The sequence below is a fragment of the Pelophylax lessonae genome (assembly GCF_965119305.1).
Source record: "Pelophylax lessonae genome assembly, chromosome: 13".
In the NCBI taxonomy this organism is placed as follows: Eukaryota; Metazoa; Chordata; class Amphibia; order Anura; family Ranidae; genus Pelophylax; species Pelophylax lessonae.
Window position 1 is genome coordinate 97369996 of NC_138780.1, and position 18752 is coordinate 97388747.

General features: G+C 47.8%; 1 protein-coding gene across 1 annotated transcript in view; it reads right to left on the reverse strand.

Annotated features, from left to right (window-relative positions):
* SCFD1 (sec1 family domain containing 1) overlaps window positions 1-18752 on the reverse strand; it is a 326499-nt gene that overhangs the window by 232263 nt on the left and 75484 nt on the right. The window contains exons 8-9 of the mRNA XM_082275124.1: window positions 13331-13386; window positions 11316-11401 (exon numbers count right to left, since the gene is read on the reverse strand). Of these exons, the coding sequence (XP_082131250.1) occupies window positions 11316-11401; window positions 13331-13386 (142 nt within the window). The remainder of the gene's footprint in view (window positions 1-11315; window positions 11402-13330; window positions 13387-18752) is intronic.

The window sequence follows — 18752 nt, forward strand, 5'->3', positions numbered from 1 at the left end:
AATGTCCGACCCCCTGAAGAAAGGTACGCACCAGGGAGTGGAAGAAGACCGCCAAAACCGACACCTGGCCCTTGATGGTACTCAAGGCCAATTTCTGTTCAACCCCCGTCAAAAGAAGGTCAAGACCTGAGCCAACAAGAAGGAGCGAGGAAGAACCCCAAGAGACTTATACCACACAATGTACGTCTTCCACGTACAATGGTAGATATTCCTAGTAGTAGATATCATAGCTTTCAAAAGTGTAGGAATCACAGACTCAGATAACCCCCTATCCTTCAGCACCTGGCATTCAACAGCCATGCCATCAAAGCCAACGACTATAGAGCAGGATGAAATATTGGTCCTTGGGACAGCAGATCCAAGCCCGGTGAGGCCAGTCTGGAGCCACTAAGATGACCAGGATCCCTTATGCCTCGATCCCGCGTAGAAGTCTTGGCAGAAGCTTGAGAGGAGGGAAGGCAAAAATAAGATGATACTGACCCCACGGGGGCCACCAGCGCTTCTGTGGCATCCACTAGAGGATCCCTTGACCGAGTCACAAAGTTCTGCACCTTTCTGTTGAGCCGTGATGCCAAGAGATCCACCTTGGGGATGCCCCACCATAGACACAGCTGATGAAACACCTCCGAATGAATGGTCCACTCCCCGTGGTCCAACGCCTGCCAATATTCCACTCTGGGAATGTGTAAGGCAGAGGGGGCTGGAACGAACTGCTCTGCCCACCTCAGAATGCCGGGTACCTCCAGAGCCACCAGGACACTTTTTGTGCCCCCTTGATGACTGACATAAGCCATGGCTGTGGCATTGTCTGACTGAATGCGCACTGGACAACCCTGAAGACGATTCGATCCATTGATCTGATCGCTCGGAGTTCCAAGACATTGATTGGGAGTCTGGACTCTTCCAGCATTCAGATCCCCTGAGCAGAATGCTTTCTGAGGACGCCTCCCCAGCCGGACAGGCTGTCATCCGTGGTGACCACTGTCCAATACAAGGGGAGGAAGGAATTTACTAGCCGAAGCGCTGCAGAACGAAACCACCATATCAGGGACTCCTTTGTGCCCCGACTCAGCCGGATCTGACTGTCCAGAGACTGCTGCGTCTTGTCCCATTTGGTCAGAATTTCCCTTTGCAGGGACCTCATATAGAACTGTGCAAACAGAACAGCCTCTAAGGTAGACACCATCAGGCATTTAACTCGCAGGCTATCTCCATTCCAGTGGGGCTATGTCGCGGCCGACCTAGCGTGGAGCTGAGGTCTGCACGCGCTTGCTGGCCAGACTGGGGTGACCACTGGATCTAGATTATCCAGCCCGTCGCCCAATCTGCCAATTGATTGTAGATCTCACAGAAAAAATCCAGGAGAAAAAAAAATTTCTATCTAAAATTTTTTTGCCAGGACCAAAGATCCCAGCAAGGAAATAGGTCCTTACTCCTGACTAGGCCGAAAAAAAAACATATTGGCTATAGCAGAGAGAGGGAGTATATCCCATAATTCTTTTCTGCCTTGAATCCTACTCCAGTAGGAGGCAGTATAACCCAATGGTTATGAATATCAGGAGCTGTGTCCATCAATGAACGAAAGAGAAATTTAATTTGGTTTTTGGATTTAGAAACACTTTAACCTAAAAATATTCTAATGCTACAGATCAAATAACAGCAAAATTATATGTATATTTACTTTTATACACATATCTTACAATAGAAATACCAAATAAAAATGCCCAGGCCCTATAGCATGGTAAATGAAATGCCTTGGCATGAACTAGGACCATCAACTGCAATCACATGTATAATGAATTCTTAAAAGAACATACTGTACTGGGCTAGGGACTCTTGTGAATATTAACAGTACATTTACCTTGAGGATGGCAGCTTTAAACTATTTAATGAATACATGTAAATGGGAAAGTGCATAACTATATAAACATAAAACATATAATGAAGTGTAAGCTGTCACTGAGCAGCTGTATAAAACAGCTGTAGCTCTGATTTTGTGTAATTTTTGGATACAGAGATCAAGCATTAGAAAACGGAATTTTTGTAAAATCTTACCTGTAAAATTCCTTTCTATGAGTCCTCCGACAGTCGCCACCTCTTTATATTCGTCACAATGGGGTTATGACCTTTGCTCCGTAGGAGTAGCTAGGCAACAGAATATGTCAATATTAAGGCTTTTAACATATCCCACCCCCAGGGGGTGGTCCCCTCAGTCAATACCCTCCTACTTCCTGTATCCATACCTCAGTTTCAGTGGAATAGCAGTAGAGTATACAACCAAACCCCAAAAGAGGGGCAGGGGCGGCGACTGTCGGAGGACTCGGAGAAAGGAATTTTACAGGTAAGATTTTACAAAAATTCAGTTTTCTCTTACGTCCTCCGACAGTCGCCGCCTCTTCATATTCGTCACAATGGGGACGTCCCAAAGCAGTGCAAACATGAGGGGTGGGAAACGCAGTCGCGCCCAAAGGCAACGCCGTCTCCACATCAGAGAAAGGAACCTTACCAAGGGAAGGAAACCAGCTGGGCAGCATGAAAAAAAGGTGCTCAACAGGAGCAACAACCCAGGAAAAAACAAATAACCTAAGGATAAAATTATATCCCAACAGCCAAGGGCCCAAAACAAGGGACCCTAAGGAACTGCCACACTAAGAACCTTGCGGCCAAAGGAAGCATCAGCCGATGCCTGAACATCCACCTTGTAGAACTTCGTGAAGGTGTGAACGGACGACCAAGTCGCCGCCTTACACACCTGGGCCACAGAAGCCCGATGATGACAGGCCCAAGACGTACTCAGAGACCTGGTAGAGTGCGCCTTCACAGGCATAGGAGGAACTTTTCCCTTCAAAGCATATGCCTGTTCAATGGTCTGTCTCATCCATTTGGCGATGGTAGAAGCCGACGCCGCCATGCCCTTCCGAGGACCCTCCGGAAGGACAAATAAGGAATCCGACTTGCGAAAGGATTCAGTCGATTTCAAGTAAACCCTGATCGCCCGAACAACATCCAGGGAGTGCAAATCCACCTCCTTCGGATGCTTGGGCTTTGCGCAGAGCGAAGGTAGGACAATATCCTCATTGAGGTGAAAATCCGAAATCCTCTTCGGAAGAAAAGAAGGATTAGGTCGCAAGACCACCTTATCCAAGTGAACGACCAGATACGGAGACCTGCAGGACAAAGCTGCCAGCTCCGACACCCGGCGAGCCGAAGTGATCGCCACCAAAAAGGCAACCTTCTTGGACAACATGGACAACGAGATCTTTCTGATCTGTTCAAAGAGAGCATGTTGTAACACGGACAGAACAAAATTCAAGTCCCAAGGAGGCAGGGGTTCCCTCCTAGGAGGGACCAGATGTCGCACCCCTTGGACAAAAGTGCTAACCAAGGAGTTAGATGCCACAGGACTTGAAAAAGAACAGCCAACGCAGACACCTGACCCTTGATCGTAGCCAGCGCCAAACGCTGGTCAACACCCGTTTGAAGGAAGGACAACACCCTAGACACCGAGTACGTGCGAGGGGAATGCCCCCTGGACTCACACCAGGCAAAATAGGCCTTCCAAGTACGGTAATAGACCTTCCCCGAGGAAGACTTCCTCGCGTTGATCAAAGTGTGAATGACCTCAGGGGAGAGACCCCTATCCTTCAGGACCTCGGTTTCAACAGCCAGGCCGTCAAAGCCAGCGACTGTAAAGCAGGATGGAATATCGGTCCTTGAGACAGGAGATCTTCTCGAAGAGGCAGACGCCACGGGGCGTCGACCGCCAGATTCACGAGGTCTGCGTACCAGGACCGGCGAGGCCAGTCCGGTGCCACAAGAATCACCGTGTGCGGTTCCGAGTTCAACCTGCGAAGGAACCTGGACAGCAGTTGAATCGGTGGGAATGCGTACAGCAGTCGGTACTGATGCCACTGAGCTACCAACGCGTCTGACGCGTCTGCCCGAGGATCGCGTGTCCGCGCCACGAACCTTTTCACCTTGTTGTTCAGACGAGACGCGAACAGGTCCACATCTGGAAGACCCCACTTCACGCACAACATCTGGAAGACATCCGGGTGAAGTGACCATTCCCCCTGGTCCAGGGTCTGGCGACTCAGATAATCCGCCTGCCAGTTCTCCACCCCCGGAATGTGAACTGCCGTTATCGCCGGGACGTGTGTCTCGGCCCAAGACAGAATGTCGGCCACCTCCCGAGCCGCCCGGGCACTCCTGGTGCCCCCTTGATGGTTGATGTAGGCCACCACTGTGGCATTGTCCGTCTGCACCCGAACCGGACGGCCCTGCAGCCTGTCCGTCCAACGTCGAAGGCAGAGATTTACCGCTCGTAGTTCCAGAATGTTGATCGGAAGGGAGGATTCCTCCACCGACCAAGTTCCCTGGGCGGACAGAACGCCCAGAACACCACCCCAGCCCGACAGGCTGGCATCCGTGGTGACCACCGTCCATGAGAGAGGACGAAAAGACTTGCCCCCCGACACGGTCGGGGACTGGAGCCACCACAGAAGATCCCTTCTGGTGCGATGACTCAATGAAATCTGGAGTTCCAGAGATTGCGGTCGCCTGTCCCACCTGGACAGGATCTCCGCTTGGAGACCCCGCGTGTGAAACTGGGCGAAGGGAATCGCCTCGAAAGCTGAGACCATTAATCCCAAACAGCGCATGCACGTCCGGATGGACGAGCACGGAACGTCCCTGAGGGACCTGGCTTCTTCCTGAAGAGACCTGAGTTTGTCTCCCGGCAGGAAGACCTTCGCCTGGACCGAGTCCAGAATCATCCCCAGGTAGGGAAGACGAACCGACGGGCACAGCGTCGATTTTGGAAAGTTTATCGTCCAACCAAACTCCTGCAGAGTTTGCATCGTGACGGACAGGGCTGACACCAGACCCTGGTTGGTCGCAGACCGAACCAGAATGTCGTCCAGATACCCCAGGACAGAGATGCCCTGGGCTCTCAACAAAGCCAGAACCGGTGCAAGCACCTTGGTGAACACCCGTGGAGCCGAAGCGAACCCAAAAGGCAGCGCCACGAATTGGTAATGATCCTCCGCAATGGCGAATCGAAGGTACCTCTGGTGACCCTCGAAAATGGGGATGTGAAGATACGCATCCTTCAAGTCGATGGAGGCCATGAACTCCCCCGGAATCAGGGCAGCCACCACCAACCGCAGGGATTCCATGCGGAACTTGCGAACCCGCACAAAGCGGTTCAGAGCCTTTAAGTCCAGAATCGGATGCACCTTGCCCTCCTTCCTGGGCACGGTGAACAGATTGGAATAGAACCCCCGAAATCTGTCCCGATGAGGTACCGGAACCACTACCCCCTGAGCCCGCAGGTCCCGCACCGCCAGGTACAGATCCCACAAACGCTTCGGAGACAGTTGAAGATTTGAGGGAAAAAATCTGCTCTCCGGCCGAGAGAGAAACTCGATCTTGTAGCCAGATCGAACGATTTCCTGAACCCACCTGTCCCGAACACGGGCCAGCCAGGGTTGAAGAAAACCGAGCAAGCGTCCCCCCACCCCAGAACCGGGTGAGGGCGCCCCTTCAGGCCGCACTGTTGTGGGCAGCGGATATGGACTGGCCGGACTTCTGCTTACCTGTCCACGGCTTCTTCTGGGAGCCTTGGCCTTTGAACGGCTTACCCTTATAGTGCGACCGAAAGGCACGAAAGGAACCCTGAGAGGGCCGAAAAGAAGCGGTCTTCTTACCAGGAGCCGCCTTAGCCTTGTGGTATTGGGGCAAGAGCGTGCTCTTACCACCCGTGATCCCTTTAATCAGTGTATCCAAGGAATCGCCAAAAAGTCGAGATCCGTTATAGGGTAGATTAGCCAAGGTCTTGCGCGAAGACTGGTCCACAGACCAACACTTCAGCCAAATCAGGCGGCGTGACAACACCGCCACACTGTGCACACGTGCAGCCAACGGAACTATATCCAAGTCCGCATCACACAAATACATGACACCCTGATGGATTTGATCCACCATAGCCAACGTCTCTGGAGGGGCAGAGTCAGCCACCAGGACGCGCCTAAGCACCTGTGTCCAATTTGCGACAGCCTGAGCTGCCATAAGTGAAGCAAAAATAGCTTTGAGCATAGAACCGGTAACCGAATAGGTATGACGGGTAAGAGACTCCAGTCTCCTGTCCGTGGCATCCCGGAACACCGGCGTATCCTCAGCAGGAATCGCAGTAGACTTATTCAAAACCGCTACCGCGTGATCCACCGGAGGTGGCACACACCACCGTTCATCAGTAGCGGGCGTGAAAGGATAACGCAGCTTGAACCTACTTGGCACAGCAAAAGGCTTCCGCAGATTGCGCCACTGTTCGCTAACAGCGCGCTGAAAATCATCAGTGCAAGGAAAAACCTGTGAAGACCTGCGTCTCCGCTGCGTCCCATAGGAGGCTAAAACAGCAGGAGGACATGGCTCATCCTGCAAATGCAGTGTTTGTTTGATAGAAGCAACCAATTCATCCATGAGTGCAAGCTCTTCACACGAGCCAGGGGGAGAATTATCAACCCCTTCCACCTCCGCCTCCACTTCTGATCCCACAAGATCCAGGGAGGAACGGGACCCCGATAAGGAGACCCCAGCCATAGCAGCCCCATCACCATCACCCTCTGAATCAGAGGAAATTGAAACTCTGGGCCGTTTAGTGGATTGAGCAGCCACCAGCATTTGCACCTGAGCAGCAAGGTTAGCCACAACAGCAGCCAAATCACCCCCTGGGGGGGGAAGCAGCAGTCCCCTGGATTCCCACCAAAGTGAGAGGAAATTTGCTTTCCTGAGAATCCATGCCCCCAAAAAAAAATTTTGCAGGAGAATAAAGGGTAACTGCCCCTTTAAAAGCGCGGTCAGCGCAGCCCACCGCACTCACACACCAGCACAAGCCGACCCCCACAGGGAAAAGCACAAACTCAGGCAAGGATTCAGACAGAGAGGATAGAACCTGCAGAGACCACCGCTGCTGCTGCCTCGATCGGTGCGCCCAGGAGAAGAGGAAGTGATGCAATACAGGGCGCTCTATTGAAGCCTATGGAGGGCTACAAGAAAATGGCCGCCTGCAGTGTCAGCATGAGGCCGGAGCGATCGCCGCCAGAATGGCGGCGCTTGGCGCCGAAAACGCCGCTCCCGCCCACAGTGAAACACCAGGACACATGCAGTACAGTAAAAAACAATGGCGGACCGTAGCAGCAGTCACCGCAAGTATGCACAACATGATCCACATCATGCCCCGCAGCACACAGCCTGTCACACAGTAAAAGACAGCACACAATCTGACACAGAGACCGTGCAGTATAGCCCCCCTCCTTGAATTCCACAGAGTGCAGCTAAGACAGATAGGTAGTCCAACAGTGTGAACAGGGGCAGGGTTACACAGTCCCAGACTGACACCCCCCAAACAGACAGGTCCCCACACAGATACACTTACCTCCTAACTGGCGTGGGGAACCCGCACAAGCGATCAAGCCACTGCACATGGGACAGGGAGAGTCGCAGCCAGGACGCAGGAGAACTGCGGAGCGATACCGCAAGGCGTCCAGTGAGGTAGCCACCTCACCATAGCATCCCTGCAGCGAACAGGGATGGGTCGTTCAATATGCAAAGGAAAAATACCTGACTGAACGCTCGATGGCAGGCTGGGAAGCCACTGACCCACAACCTGCGACCAGGGGGGTCAGCCCGAGACCCAGCCCGCATGATCCTATTCATCAGAAGGACTAACTAACGCTGACAAAAGTAACAGCTAAGTAAAGAGAGAGAAAAAAACTCAAATAAAATCAAAAAAGAGAAAAGGCTGAGACAAAATGCTCCAGCATAGAGACATCCAGCTACTCATGACAAGCTAGACATTGAAACTGAGGTATGGATACAGGAAGTAGGAGGGTATTGACTGAGGGGACCACCCCCTGGGGGTGGGATATGTTAAAAGCCTTAATATTGACATATTCTGTTGCCTAGCTACTCCTACGGAGAAAAGGTCATAACCCCATTGTGACGAATATGAAGAGGCGGCGACTGTCGGAGGACGTAAGAGAAAGTTGGTTTTCACTGCACCTGTTGAGCTTTCCTCTCACTTTCTGTCACAGCAGTACAAAGGAGAGCTATGTTCCAAATGGAAAGGCAGACCGCAATGTAGGGCTTGTTCACACCAGCGGTCAAATGAAAATAGAAGTGCTGATGCGTCATAAATGATACATGCATTAAATCTGATTATAAATAAAATGTCACATTGCATGGTTTAATTTTTTCTTGTTTTTCAACTTTATTAGAATGTCACAAAGTAACATTTAATTAATCTTTAAAGCAGGCATGTTCAACCTGCGGCCCAAGGGCCTCATGCGCCCAGAACCGCAGGCAATGCGGCCCACTGCCCCCTGACAATTTTTTGTTGCTGGGGAGGAAGGAAGTTGGGTCGGGGGCATGGCCACAGCAGCTTCCAACTAACGGTAGGCAGAGGCTGGGGGGGGGATTGGGGGGGGGGGGATCTGGGGAGGCGAGCATGTGCAGTGTTTCTGACTCCTACCACCATGACCACTTCAAATCACTGAAGTGGTCATGGTGGTTAGAGTGTTCCATTATTGTCTCTCAGAAGAAGTAAACCTCTGTATACCGATTCCATTTCATTTAATCATCCTCTAGTTGTGTTAAATTAGTGCGGGGGGCGTGGCAACATTTTATTACGTACCTTAACTATAGTATATATTTTATATGCGGCCCGAGAAAATTTCTCTACACTCAATGTGGCCCAGAGAAGCCAAAAGGTTGGACACCCATGCTTTAAAGCATGTCCTACTTTTTTTCAATGCACCCCCCTGCAGAACAGGTGTGTATACTGAAAACATAAGTATCAAGGCAAATTGCCTTGTCTGTGTACTGGGACTGCATTAAGAAAGAGTGACCAATGTACATGGTGTGAACAGGCCCTGAAAAAGACTTTAACCTTTACCAACACCTTTAGAAAAATGGATCTTATTGCTGTATGTGTCCCCATTAGAGAGATTTACACTCTTGTTATGAATACTACCATCTTTGGGACAGAAAGCAAAGAACATTTTCCCCAACAGGGACACAGGAGTCAATAAAAACCTGACAAAGAATCCAAAATAGTGACAAAACACAATCCATGCAATCACAATCTTAGAGCAGCAGTCCCCAAACTGTGGTCCTAGGGCCAGATGCAGTTCTTTGCTTGCCTCTATCCAGGCCTTGGGGCACTATTCCATCCACTGACACCAACAATGGGGCACTATTCCTTCCATTGGCACCAACAATGTGGCACATCTCCTTCCATTGACACCAACAATGAGGCACAATTCCTTCCATTGACACCAACGATGGGGCACAATTCCTTCCATTGACACCAACGATGGGGCACGATTCCTTCCATTGACACCAACGATGGGGCACAATTCATTTTACTGACACCAATGATGGGACACTAGTCCTCCCACTGACACCAAAGATACAGCATTATTTGCTCCCAATTGGACCCCAGGACATTTTCTACTCCCACTGGCCCTAGTCCGGCCCACCTAAAATCTGAGGACATCCTCCAAGCACTCTAAGAAATCATCCCGTATTAGAGGACATATGCTGAGGCCCTGTATAGAGCCTGAAAAGGTGCATTTATTATTTTTTCCTGCAGAAGCCTGGAAATCAATGCATCCGTGATCAGTAGATCATGGGTGCAATGTGGGCTCCAACAGACATGCCCTACAGCTTTCTGTATAAGCTTTCTGTTTGAAAGCCTGATGACATGTCAGTGGATTAGGAGAGCGATTATCAGCCCACTGAAACTACAAGTCCATCTGCTGCAGGAATCTGCAAACGAATGACGAGCTGTGTGGGCAAAGCAGGTGTGGGGAGGAGAAATCCCACCCGCTGTCACAGGAAGGGGAACTTCCAAATTATGTTTGTTTTGTCATAAAACAGTGAATTTACAGCAAAGTTGATTTTTATTTTTTACACTGTTAAACAGAAACAGACTATGGGGTTGATTTACTGAAAGCAAAAATGCTGTTCATTTTGCAAGGGAATTTTCCTTCGTGAAAGAGCGGACTTTCATCCATCAATCATGTACAATAAAAAAAAATATATATTTTTTTTCCCTTGCACGTAATTGGGTATTTCCTTGCAAAGTAAACAGTATATTTGCCTTTAGTAAATCAACCCCTATGTGTCAAAGAGAAAACAGATCACAAATGAATTTGGGCAGCAATTGCAGCCTTGTGTTGCTTTGGATAGGCTTCTATAAGCACTGTACATCGAGAAACTACAATTTTCCACCATTCTGGTTTACAAAACTTCTATGGCTCTGTGAAGTTTCATGGGGTTTGTGTTTGATCAGCAATTTTCTAGTCCAGCCACATATTTCTTACTGTAATGATACTTGAAACCCGTTTGGACCATTCCATTACATTAACACTGACGCTTTTAAGTCATTCCTATGTAGCTTGTACTTTATACTTGGATACACTGCCCTGCTGGGAGACAAATCTCCTGTAATCACTTTCACTCCATACTCATTCTACTACCCTCGGTAATGATTTTCCTCTTTCCTTCTATCCCTGCATGCTCTCATTTTCTCTCTGAGATGATTCTCCTTAATTTTTATCAATGCCATTCACATTCCCTGTGGACACACTCCTCCACTTCCACCCATACTCTTCCCCTTCAACTTTATTTCCCTCTGTGAATGATTTTTATTGCATTTATCCATGCTTTTTCTCCTGTTCTCTATGGTCACTCTCTTCTACTTCCATCCTAGATGGATAAAGTGGACTACTCAACATAAAAATGCATTCGCCCTTAAAATTATTTGTGTGTGTATGTGTTTTTGTGTAAAAGCATATGCATAGCATTTTTTAGGCAGAGTAGGTAAGGGTTAAAACCTCTACCAGTTTCGTTGGAATTGTATTTGGGGAAATATCCATTGATTTCTTGTCTCTGAGGCAAAACTAAAGTTAAAGGAAATCACTGAAAGAGAGGGAAATTCCCCTTTTAGCGAGGTGTACCTTAAACAGGTGCCCCCACTGGAATATTTTCTTTTATCACTCCTTTTGAAAGTTTGGATTTCCCCTCACTTTATTTTCAGATGAGAATGGTTGAGTCACCAGTACCGAGTGGGGAAACTCCGCAAGGAGGCAAAGGCAGCAATAAAAAACACTTGACAAAGGATCGAACCCTTACCCTTCCACATTCTACCCAAAACAATAAAAAAATAACAGTTTTACCTAGAGGTAAACCTGAATTAGTTGTTTGTTGTTATTTGTGACAAATTTTGAGAAACGCAGCATAATAATGGTTACCTAAATTGTCCAGCTCCAAGATTATCCCCAGTAAACAGGCTATTTCTGGCATCCCGGAGATTTTCACGTAGTTTCTTATCTAATTTCTAAAAGAGAAAGTTAAAAATAAAATAAACTGATCCATAGTGCATGTAGGAGTTGGCATGTTAACACAATCAAATAACAACTAATGCATCAGCAAACTTGAGCACTTCTTGCGATACCTGTGAGAATACTGACCAATATAAGGGTTAAAGTGATACTAAACACACACTGTTTAATTTACACTGCCATTTCTATTTCTGTATATGGATGATGGCACTGTAATAAGAGCTTCTAGTCCTCAATATATAAAATCAATAAACTGTTTTAAATTGGCATACAAATATATATTTGAAATCAGATCTTTATGATTTTGTGGAAATAACAGCGTGTAGGTGGATTTCTGCCAGTCACAGGCTGTGTCATGCCCCTCCAGCCTGTCTCAGAATAAGTCGGAAGTTAAGCCATCATTAATCTAATATAATGTAATGTTACATCCCCCATCCATTGTGTTTAGCTGGTTAGTGGGCATGGAGTAGGGAGAGTGGGAGTGGGCAAGGAGGAGGGAGGGTGGGAGTGAGAAGAGGCGGGGAGGCATTATCTGACAGGACAGCGGCCGTGTAATGAATTAATTTAAAGCAGCTCCTAAGTATTCTAAATAATAATAATAAAAAGTAAATAATAAAAAATAAGAAATTAAGAAATACTAAATATAACGAAATACTAAAGATACATATTAAAAACCAAATATGAAATATTAGTATTAAAAAAAATTGATATATACATATATATATATATATATATATATATATATATATATATATATATATAAATGGAAGAATTAAAAAAATATATATTATACCCTCCAAACCCCTCTCCTGCACATACAGACCACAGACATCCCATTTGCACTCCTCTCTCTAACATATTTATACCATCATACCCTCCACACTCCTCTACTGCACATACTGTCTTCTGTCATACACTTTACACTTCTCTTATGCACATACTGCCTGCAATCATACCCTCCACACATACCTACCTCGTCATACTCTGCACACACCACTCCTTCACATACCTCCCTGTCATACTCTTTTCACTCCTCTCCAACACATGCCTACTTGCTGTCATACCGTCTGCACCCCACTCCTACACATACTGTCCACTGTAATACCCCCATTACTCTTTTCCTGCACATACTGCCTGCATGCTCCATAACCTCTGCACTCCTCTTCTGCACATACTGCCCACTGTCATACCCTCTATACTTCTCTCCTGTACATACTGTCTGCTTTCATACCCTCTGCCCTACTCGCCTGCACATACTGCCTACGGTCATCCTTTTTTTACATTATTTTCCAGCAGATACATATTTGGCATTGCTTGTTATATGCCCAATCTTTCCTTTTCTGGAATGGACACACTTTTGATATTATAGGTAAGGAACATATGAATGCACATTGGGCACAATTGTTTCACTATCTTGAAGAAGAACACTCCATTTTTTTCAGTGTCTTTCATTCAGGGGCTAAAGTACATTTATAGCTGGTGTTCTTCTCCAGCTCGAAGCACTTGCCCGAGACAAGCAATAGCAAGTGGAATGCAAAAGGGATGGCCCGTCAGCCTTCCGTCCCTCTACACTTCTTGCCAGGGGCAGCCATCTCCTTGTTAATTACGCTGTCAGATGGGTGCAAGGAAGTAAGAGTAGGACTGACCTCTAAGCTAGGCTTACATAGCATGTAGGAATATGGGACAAAGGACTATATGTATTTGGTTCTCTGAAAGCACTGAAAAGAGTGAGAGATCTCCTTTAAGATAAATTCTAAAGAACAAATGGAATTCCCATTTCTTCAGACTGATCTTTCTAGCAACAAATCTTTCAGAGGAACATGGTCTCAAATCACGTTTATCCAGAACATAATGTTATGTCTATGAATAGACTAAGAGCATCTTTAGCAAAATAAAAAAAGCTTGAATACTGCAAACATTCTCACCACTGCCACCATCTCTGCAGCATTGCCTCTCGCACATCTTATAATGGGCACCGCACCTAGATGTGAGAACAATCAAGAAAAATCAGCTCTGTTAACAGCCACAGTCAAAATTTTGATTAAACAATTTGATACACTTCAACCAAAGGAAATGTATACATTAAAATAAAATTCATGCAATGCTTACAGAATCAATTTTTGTTCTTAAGGTTTTACCTCACTGTTACACAAAAAAAAATCTTTAATAAAGGAACCCCCTACCAAACAGGAGAAGTATACTTAACTGACCAGTAGGCTGCAGCTTGCAGTTTTTATAGATCCTCTAGGCAAAAATCGAATTTTTGTAAGATCTTACCGTAAAATCCTTTTCTCTTAGCTCATTGACAGACGTAGTCTTCTTGATTCACAAGAACTGGGTTATGTTGTCTCCGCAGGAGTAGGACTAGGCAGAAAAGAAAAAACATTCTGGCTCCACCCTAGGGGCAGTCCCAGAGGGTATATCCTCCCTCTCTCTGCTACAAGGCATCAGTTCTGTCACAAAGCAGCAACAGAGAATTTAACCCAACCCAACTCAATGATAGAGGGGCGGGTACTACGTTTGTCAATGAGCTAAGAGAAAAGGATTTTACGGTAAGATCTTACAAAAATCCGATTTTCTCTGTCGCTCATTGACAGACGTAGTCTTCTTGATTCACAAGAACTGGGACATCCAGAAGCAGTGCCACAAATGAGGGGTGGGATTGACAGAAATCAAAATCCAATCTAGAAGGCCCAACCGCTGCCAAACTAGAAGTTTTAAAGGCTCATTATAAACAAAGAAGGAGACTCAAATAAAAATTCCAACGGAAAAAAACCCTCGAGGTAGACCACTGGTCTCCTCAAATGGCGGCCTGCAAAACCTTGCGGCCAAACGAGGCATCGGACGATGCCATTACATCAACTTTATAATGTTTTGTAAAGGTATGCACCGACGACCAGGTAGCCGCCTTGCACACCTGGACCACTGACGCCTGATGGCGAAAGGCCCATGACGCACTAAGTGCCCGAGTGGAGTGCGCCTTAACAGGGAACGGGGGCTCCCGACCCTTAATAGAATAAGCCTGTACCACCGTCTGTCTGATCCATTTGGAAATAGTCGCGGCAGATGCAGGCAACCCCTTTTTGGGTCCACCCGGGATCACAAAAAGTGAATCCGTCTTGCGAAACGAGTCTGTCGTTTTCAAGTATACCCTAATCGCCCGGACCACATCCAAGGAGTGTAAAGCAAACTCCCGAGGATGACTGGGCTTAGGACACAGGGAAGGTAATACAATTTCTTCATTCAGATGAAATTCTGAAACCACTTTTGGTAGGAAGGATGGATTCGGACGAAGAACCACCTTATCTCTATGAACCACCAGATATGGGGAACGACAAGATAATGCGGCCAGTTCTGACACCCTGCGTGCAGAAGTGATAGCCACCAAGAAGGCCACCTTCTGGGACAACGTAGGTAGAGGAATCTCCCTAATATCTTCAAAGGGAGGTTTCTGAAGAACCGACAATACTAAATTAAGATCCCAGGGTGGTAACGGCGCGCGCACTGGCGGAGCCAGATGTCGCACCCCCTGGATGAAATTCCGCACCAAGGAATGAGTAGCCAAAGGCTTCTGAAAGAAGATAGCTAATGCTGAGACCTGACCCTTGATAGTACTCAAGGCCAGTTTCTGCTCAACCCCTTGTTGCAGAAAAGCTAATATTCGACTAACCGAATAAGACCGTGGACGGAACCCCAGAGGTTCACACCATGCAATGTAGGACTTCCATGTGCGATGATAAATCTTTCTGGAAGTCGCTTTCCTTGCTTTAACTAAAGTAGGAATAACTGAAGCGGACAATCCCTTGTCCTTCAGCACCTGGGTCTCAATAGCCAGGCCGTTAAAGCCAGCGATCGTAAAGCAGGATGGAAGATCGGTCCCTGAGACAGTAGGTCCTCCCTGAGAGGAAGTCTCCACGGGACGTCCGCCACCAGTCTGACCAAGTCGGCGTACCACGCTCGGCGAGGCCAGTCCGGAGCTACCAGGATTACTGGAATTCCTTCCTCCTCTATCCTGCGAAGAAGTCTTGGCAGTAACCCGAGAGGAGGGAAGGCATACATTAGCTGGTATTGCCCCCACGGGGCGATCAGTGCGTCTGCAGTCTCTGCTAGAGGATCGCGGGAGCGAGCCACGAATCTCTGTACTTTCCTGTTGAATCCTGATGCCAACAGATCCACATCCGGGGTGCCCCAACGTAGGCACAACTGGTGGAAAACTTCTGGATGGAGGGACCATTCCCCCTGATCCAGAGTCTGACAGCTGAGATAATCTGCCTGCCAATCTGCCTGCCCCGGAATGAACACCGCAGAGATCGCTGGAACAAATCGTTCCGCCCAGCGAAGAATGCAAGCCACTTCCTTGGCCGCTCGGACACTCTTGGTGCCCCCTTGGTGATTGACATAAGCCACGGCCGTGGCGTTGTCCGACTGGATCCGAACCGGGCTGCCCTGGAGCTGCTCGGTCCAGTGAATCAGACAAAGTCTGATCGCTCTCAGTTCCAATACATTTATCGGCAACCTGGATTCTTCCGGGGACCAAAGTCCCTGGACAGATAACTGACCGAGAATTCCTCCCCATCCGGATAGACTGGCATCCGTGGTCACTATCGTCCAATATATTGGCAGAAATGACTTTCCCTGGCTGAGCATCGGAGACCGAAGCCACCAGACCAGAGACTCTCTGGTCTGTTTGCTCAATCGGATCCGATTGTCCAGGGATTCCGGATTCCGATTCCATCTGAGAAGAATCTCTTGCTGAAGAATTCGGGTATGGGACTGGGCAGATGGGACTGCTTCGAAGGAAGCCACCATCAACCCCAGAACCCTCATGCAAGTTCGAAGAGAAGACCAGCTGTTGGATAGTAACAACTGGACTGCTGATTGAATCTTCCGGAGTTTCTCTACCGGAAGGAAAACTCTTGTCCTGACTGTGTCTAGAATTAGACCCAGATATTCGAGCCTCTGGGTGGGAACCAGAAATGACTTTTGCTGGTTCACCAGCCACCCGAATTCCTGTAAAGAAATTATAGTAATTTCTATGTTTTGTAGCAGGGTCTGAGGAGACTCTGCATGAAGTAGGAGATCGTCTAGGTAACCTAGAATCGATATGCCTCTTTGGCGCAGTAGTGCCAACATTGGGGCCAACACCTTCGTGAAGACCCGAGGAGCCGTGGCGAGACCGAAAGGTAACGCCACAAACTGATAGTGGTTCTCCTCTACGGAAAAGCGTAGAAACCGCTGATGTCCTGCGAAAATGGGAATGTGAAGATAGGCGTCCTTGATGTCTATGGACGCTAGGACATCCCCTGGATGCAGGAAGGCTGCTACTGTGCGATTGGATTCCTTCTTGAATTTTCTTATGTTGAGAAAGGAATTTAGTGCCCTTAAGTCCAGAATTGGACGCACTTTGCCCTCTTTCCTGGGTATTGTAAATAGGTTTGAATAAAACCCCTGAAAACGTTCTGTCCAAGGAACGTGGACTACCACTCCTTGTTGTAGTAAATCCGTGACTGCTCTCCGCAGATCTTCTAGACGATCCGGGGATAGTCGGATATTGGAAGGGAAGAATCGCGCCGGTGGGAGAGATCGAAACTCGATCTTGTACCCTGACCTTATGACTTTGCAAACCCACTTGTCCGGGATTCTGGAAAGCCATGGATCCGGGAACCGGCGAAGACGTCCCCCCACCCCAGTTATGGGTGGGGGCGCACCTTCAGGCTTTGGACGATTTATCTTCAGGTCTGGAGGGGGCGGGCTTTTGCTTGCCCGACCAACGTCCCCTGAAGCCTCCTGAAGGAGCTTTGGAGGACTTAATTTTTTCACCCGCGGGACGAAAAAACTTTTTGTGAGCAGAGAAAGAAGGCCCTCGTCTTTGACGAGGTCCTTTACCTTTAACATTTTGCGGTAAAAAGGTGCTCTTTCCTCCCGTGAGATCCTTAATGATCTCATCTAAGTTGGCTCCAAATAGACGCTCTCCTAAAAAGGGGATATTAGCCAATGCTTTTTTGGAACCTTGGTCGGCTAACCAACCTTTTAGCCACAGTGTACGCCTGAGAACCACTGCTGAAACTGATGCTCGCGCCAATAATGGAGTGGCGTCTAACGCCGCATCACACACAAACTGTAACCCCTGTATCATTTGTTCCAACAAATCTGATACCGCCTGAGGGACTTCTTCTAAGTCCCGGCGCAACCACTTGGTCCATTCAGTTACAGTCTGCGAAACCAGTCCAATAGCAATTATTGGTCTGAAAGCTGATCCAATCAAGGAAAACATGGTGCGAGACATAGCTTCTATCTTGCGATCCACTGGATCTTTAAAAGACGGGGCGTCTTCTAAAGGAATAACCGTGGCTTTATTCAATCTAGCAATTGGTGAATCCACCACAGGTGGTTCTGTCCATTTCTTAATGAGGGTTTCCTCAAACGGATAACGCCTGTTAATGCGTTTAGAAATAGCAGAAGTGCGTTTTGGCAGACTCCATTCTTCTTTGATTGGATTGCCAAAACATTTGGGCAATGGAAAAACCTTCGTTACTTTGATGCGTTTTTTAGTCCCAAAGGGGATTTCAGTTTCAGCTATTTCCGACGGAATACCCTGTAATCTTAAGGTTTCTTGAACAGATACAATGAGTGCGTTTACCAACGCTTCCTCTCGGGCTATGGCTGATGCCGAAACATCCTCCTCACTGTCTGAAGAGACAGTACACGAGACACCAATCCCAGATGAAGTACCTGCAACTGCAGAAATAGGCTCAGATTCTGAATCCGAAGTTTCAGATAATAAGGGGTTAGGCGGGGGTCGTTTTCTTGCGCCCTGTCCCTGACAAGCCACTTCCACCCGGGACACAAAAGTTTCCATAATAGCTGACAATGATTCAATTGTCAGTGGGGTGCTGGAGGATCCTGCAGACTCCTCGAAGGGATCTGGTGGAGATACATGAGTGGCAGGGTCCATGTTAATTCAGGACACCTCTGCCAGAAAAAAAAACAAAAACTTTTTTTTTTTTTAAATAAAAAATACCTCTTTTTTTTTTTTTTTATGTGTATCCCCCTAGCGCAATAGCGCCCCTCAGAGTACCTGCTTCTCGATCCCCACAGAGAGAGAGAGGGACCCTCAAGGCTCACCACCCGATGCAGAGAAGTTTCCAACCAACTGCAGTCAGCGTCTGTCTTTTACAGACTGGAAAGAGCTGTGTTAGTTTTCCCGGGTAGAAGGACGTGGCTCCGCCCCCCTGTGTACGCCTTCCGGCGTTCCCAGCTTTCCACGAGGTAGCTGGGCTCATCAAACATGGCCGCCCCCATACAGGAGACAATAGACTCCAAAAACATGGCGGCCGGCGTGACCTG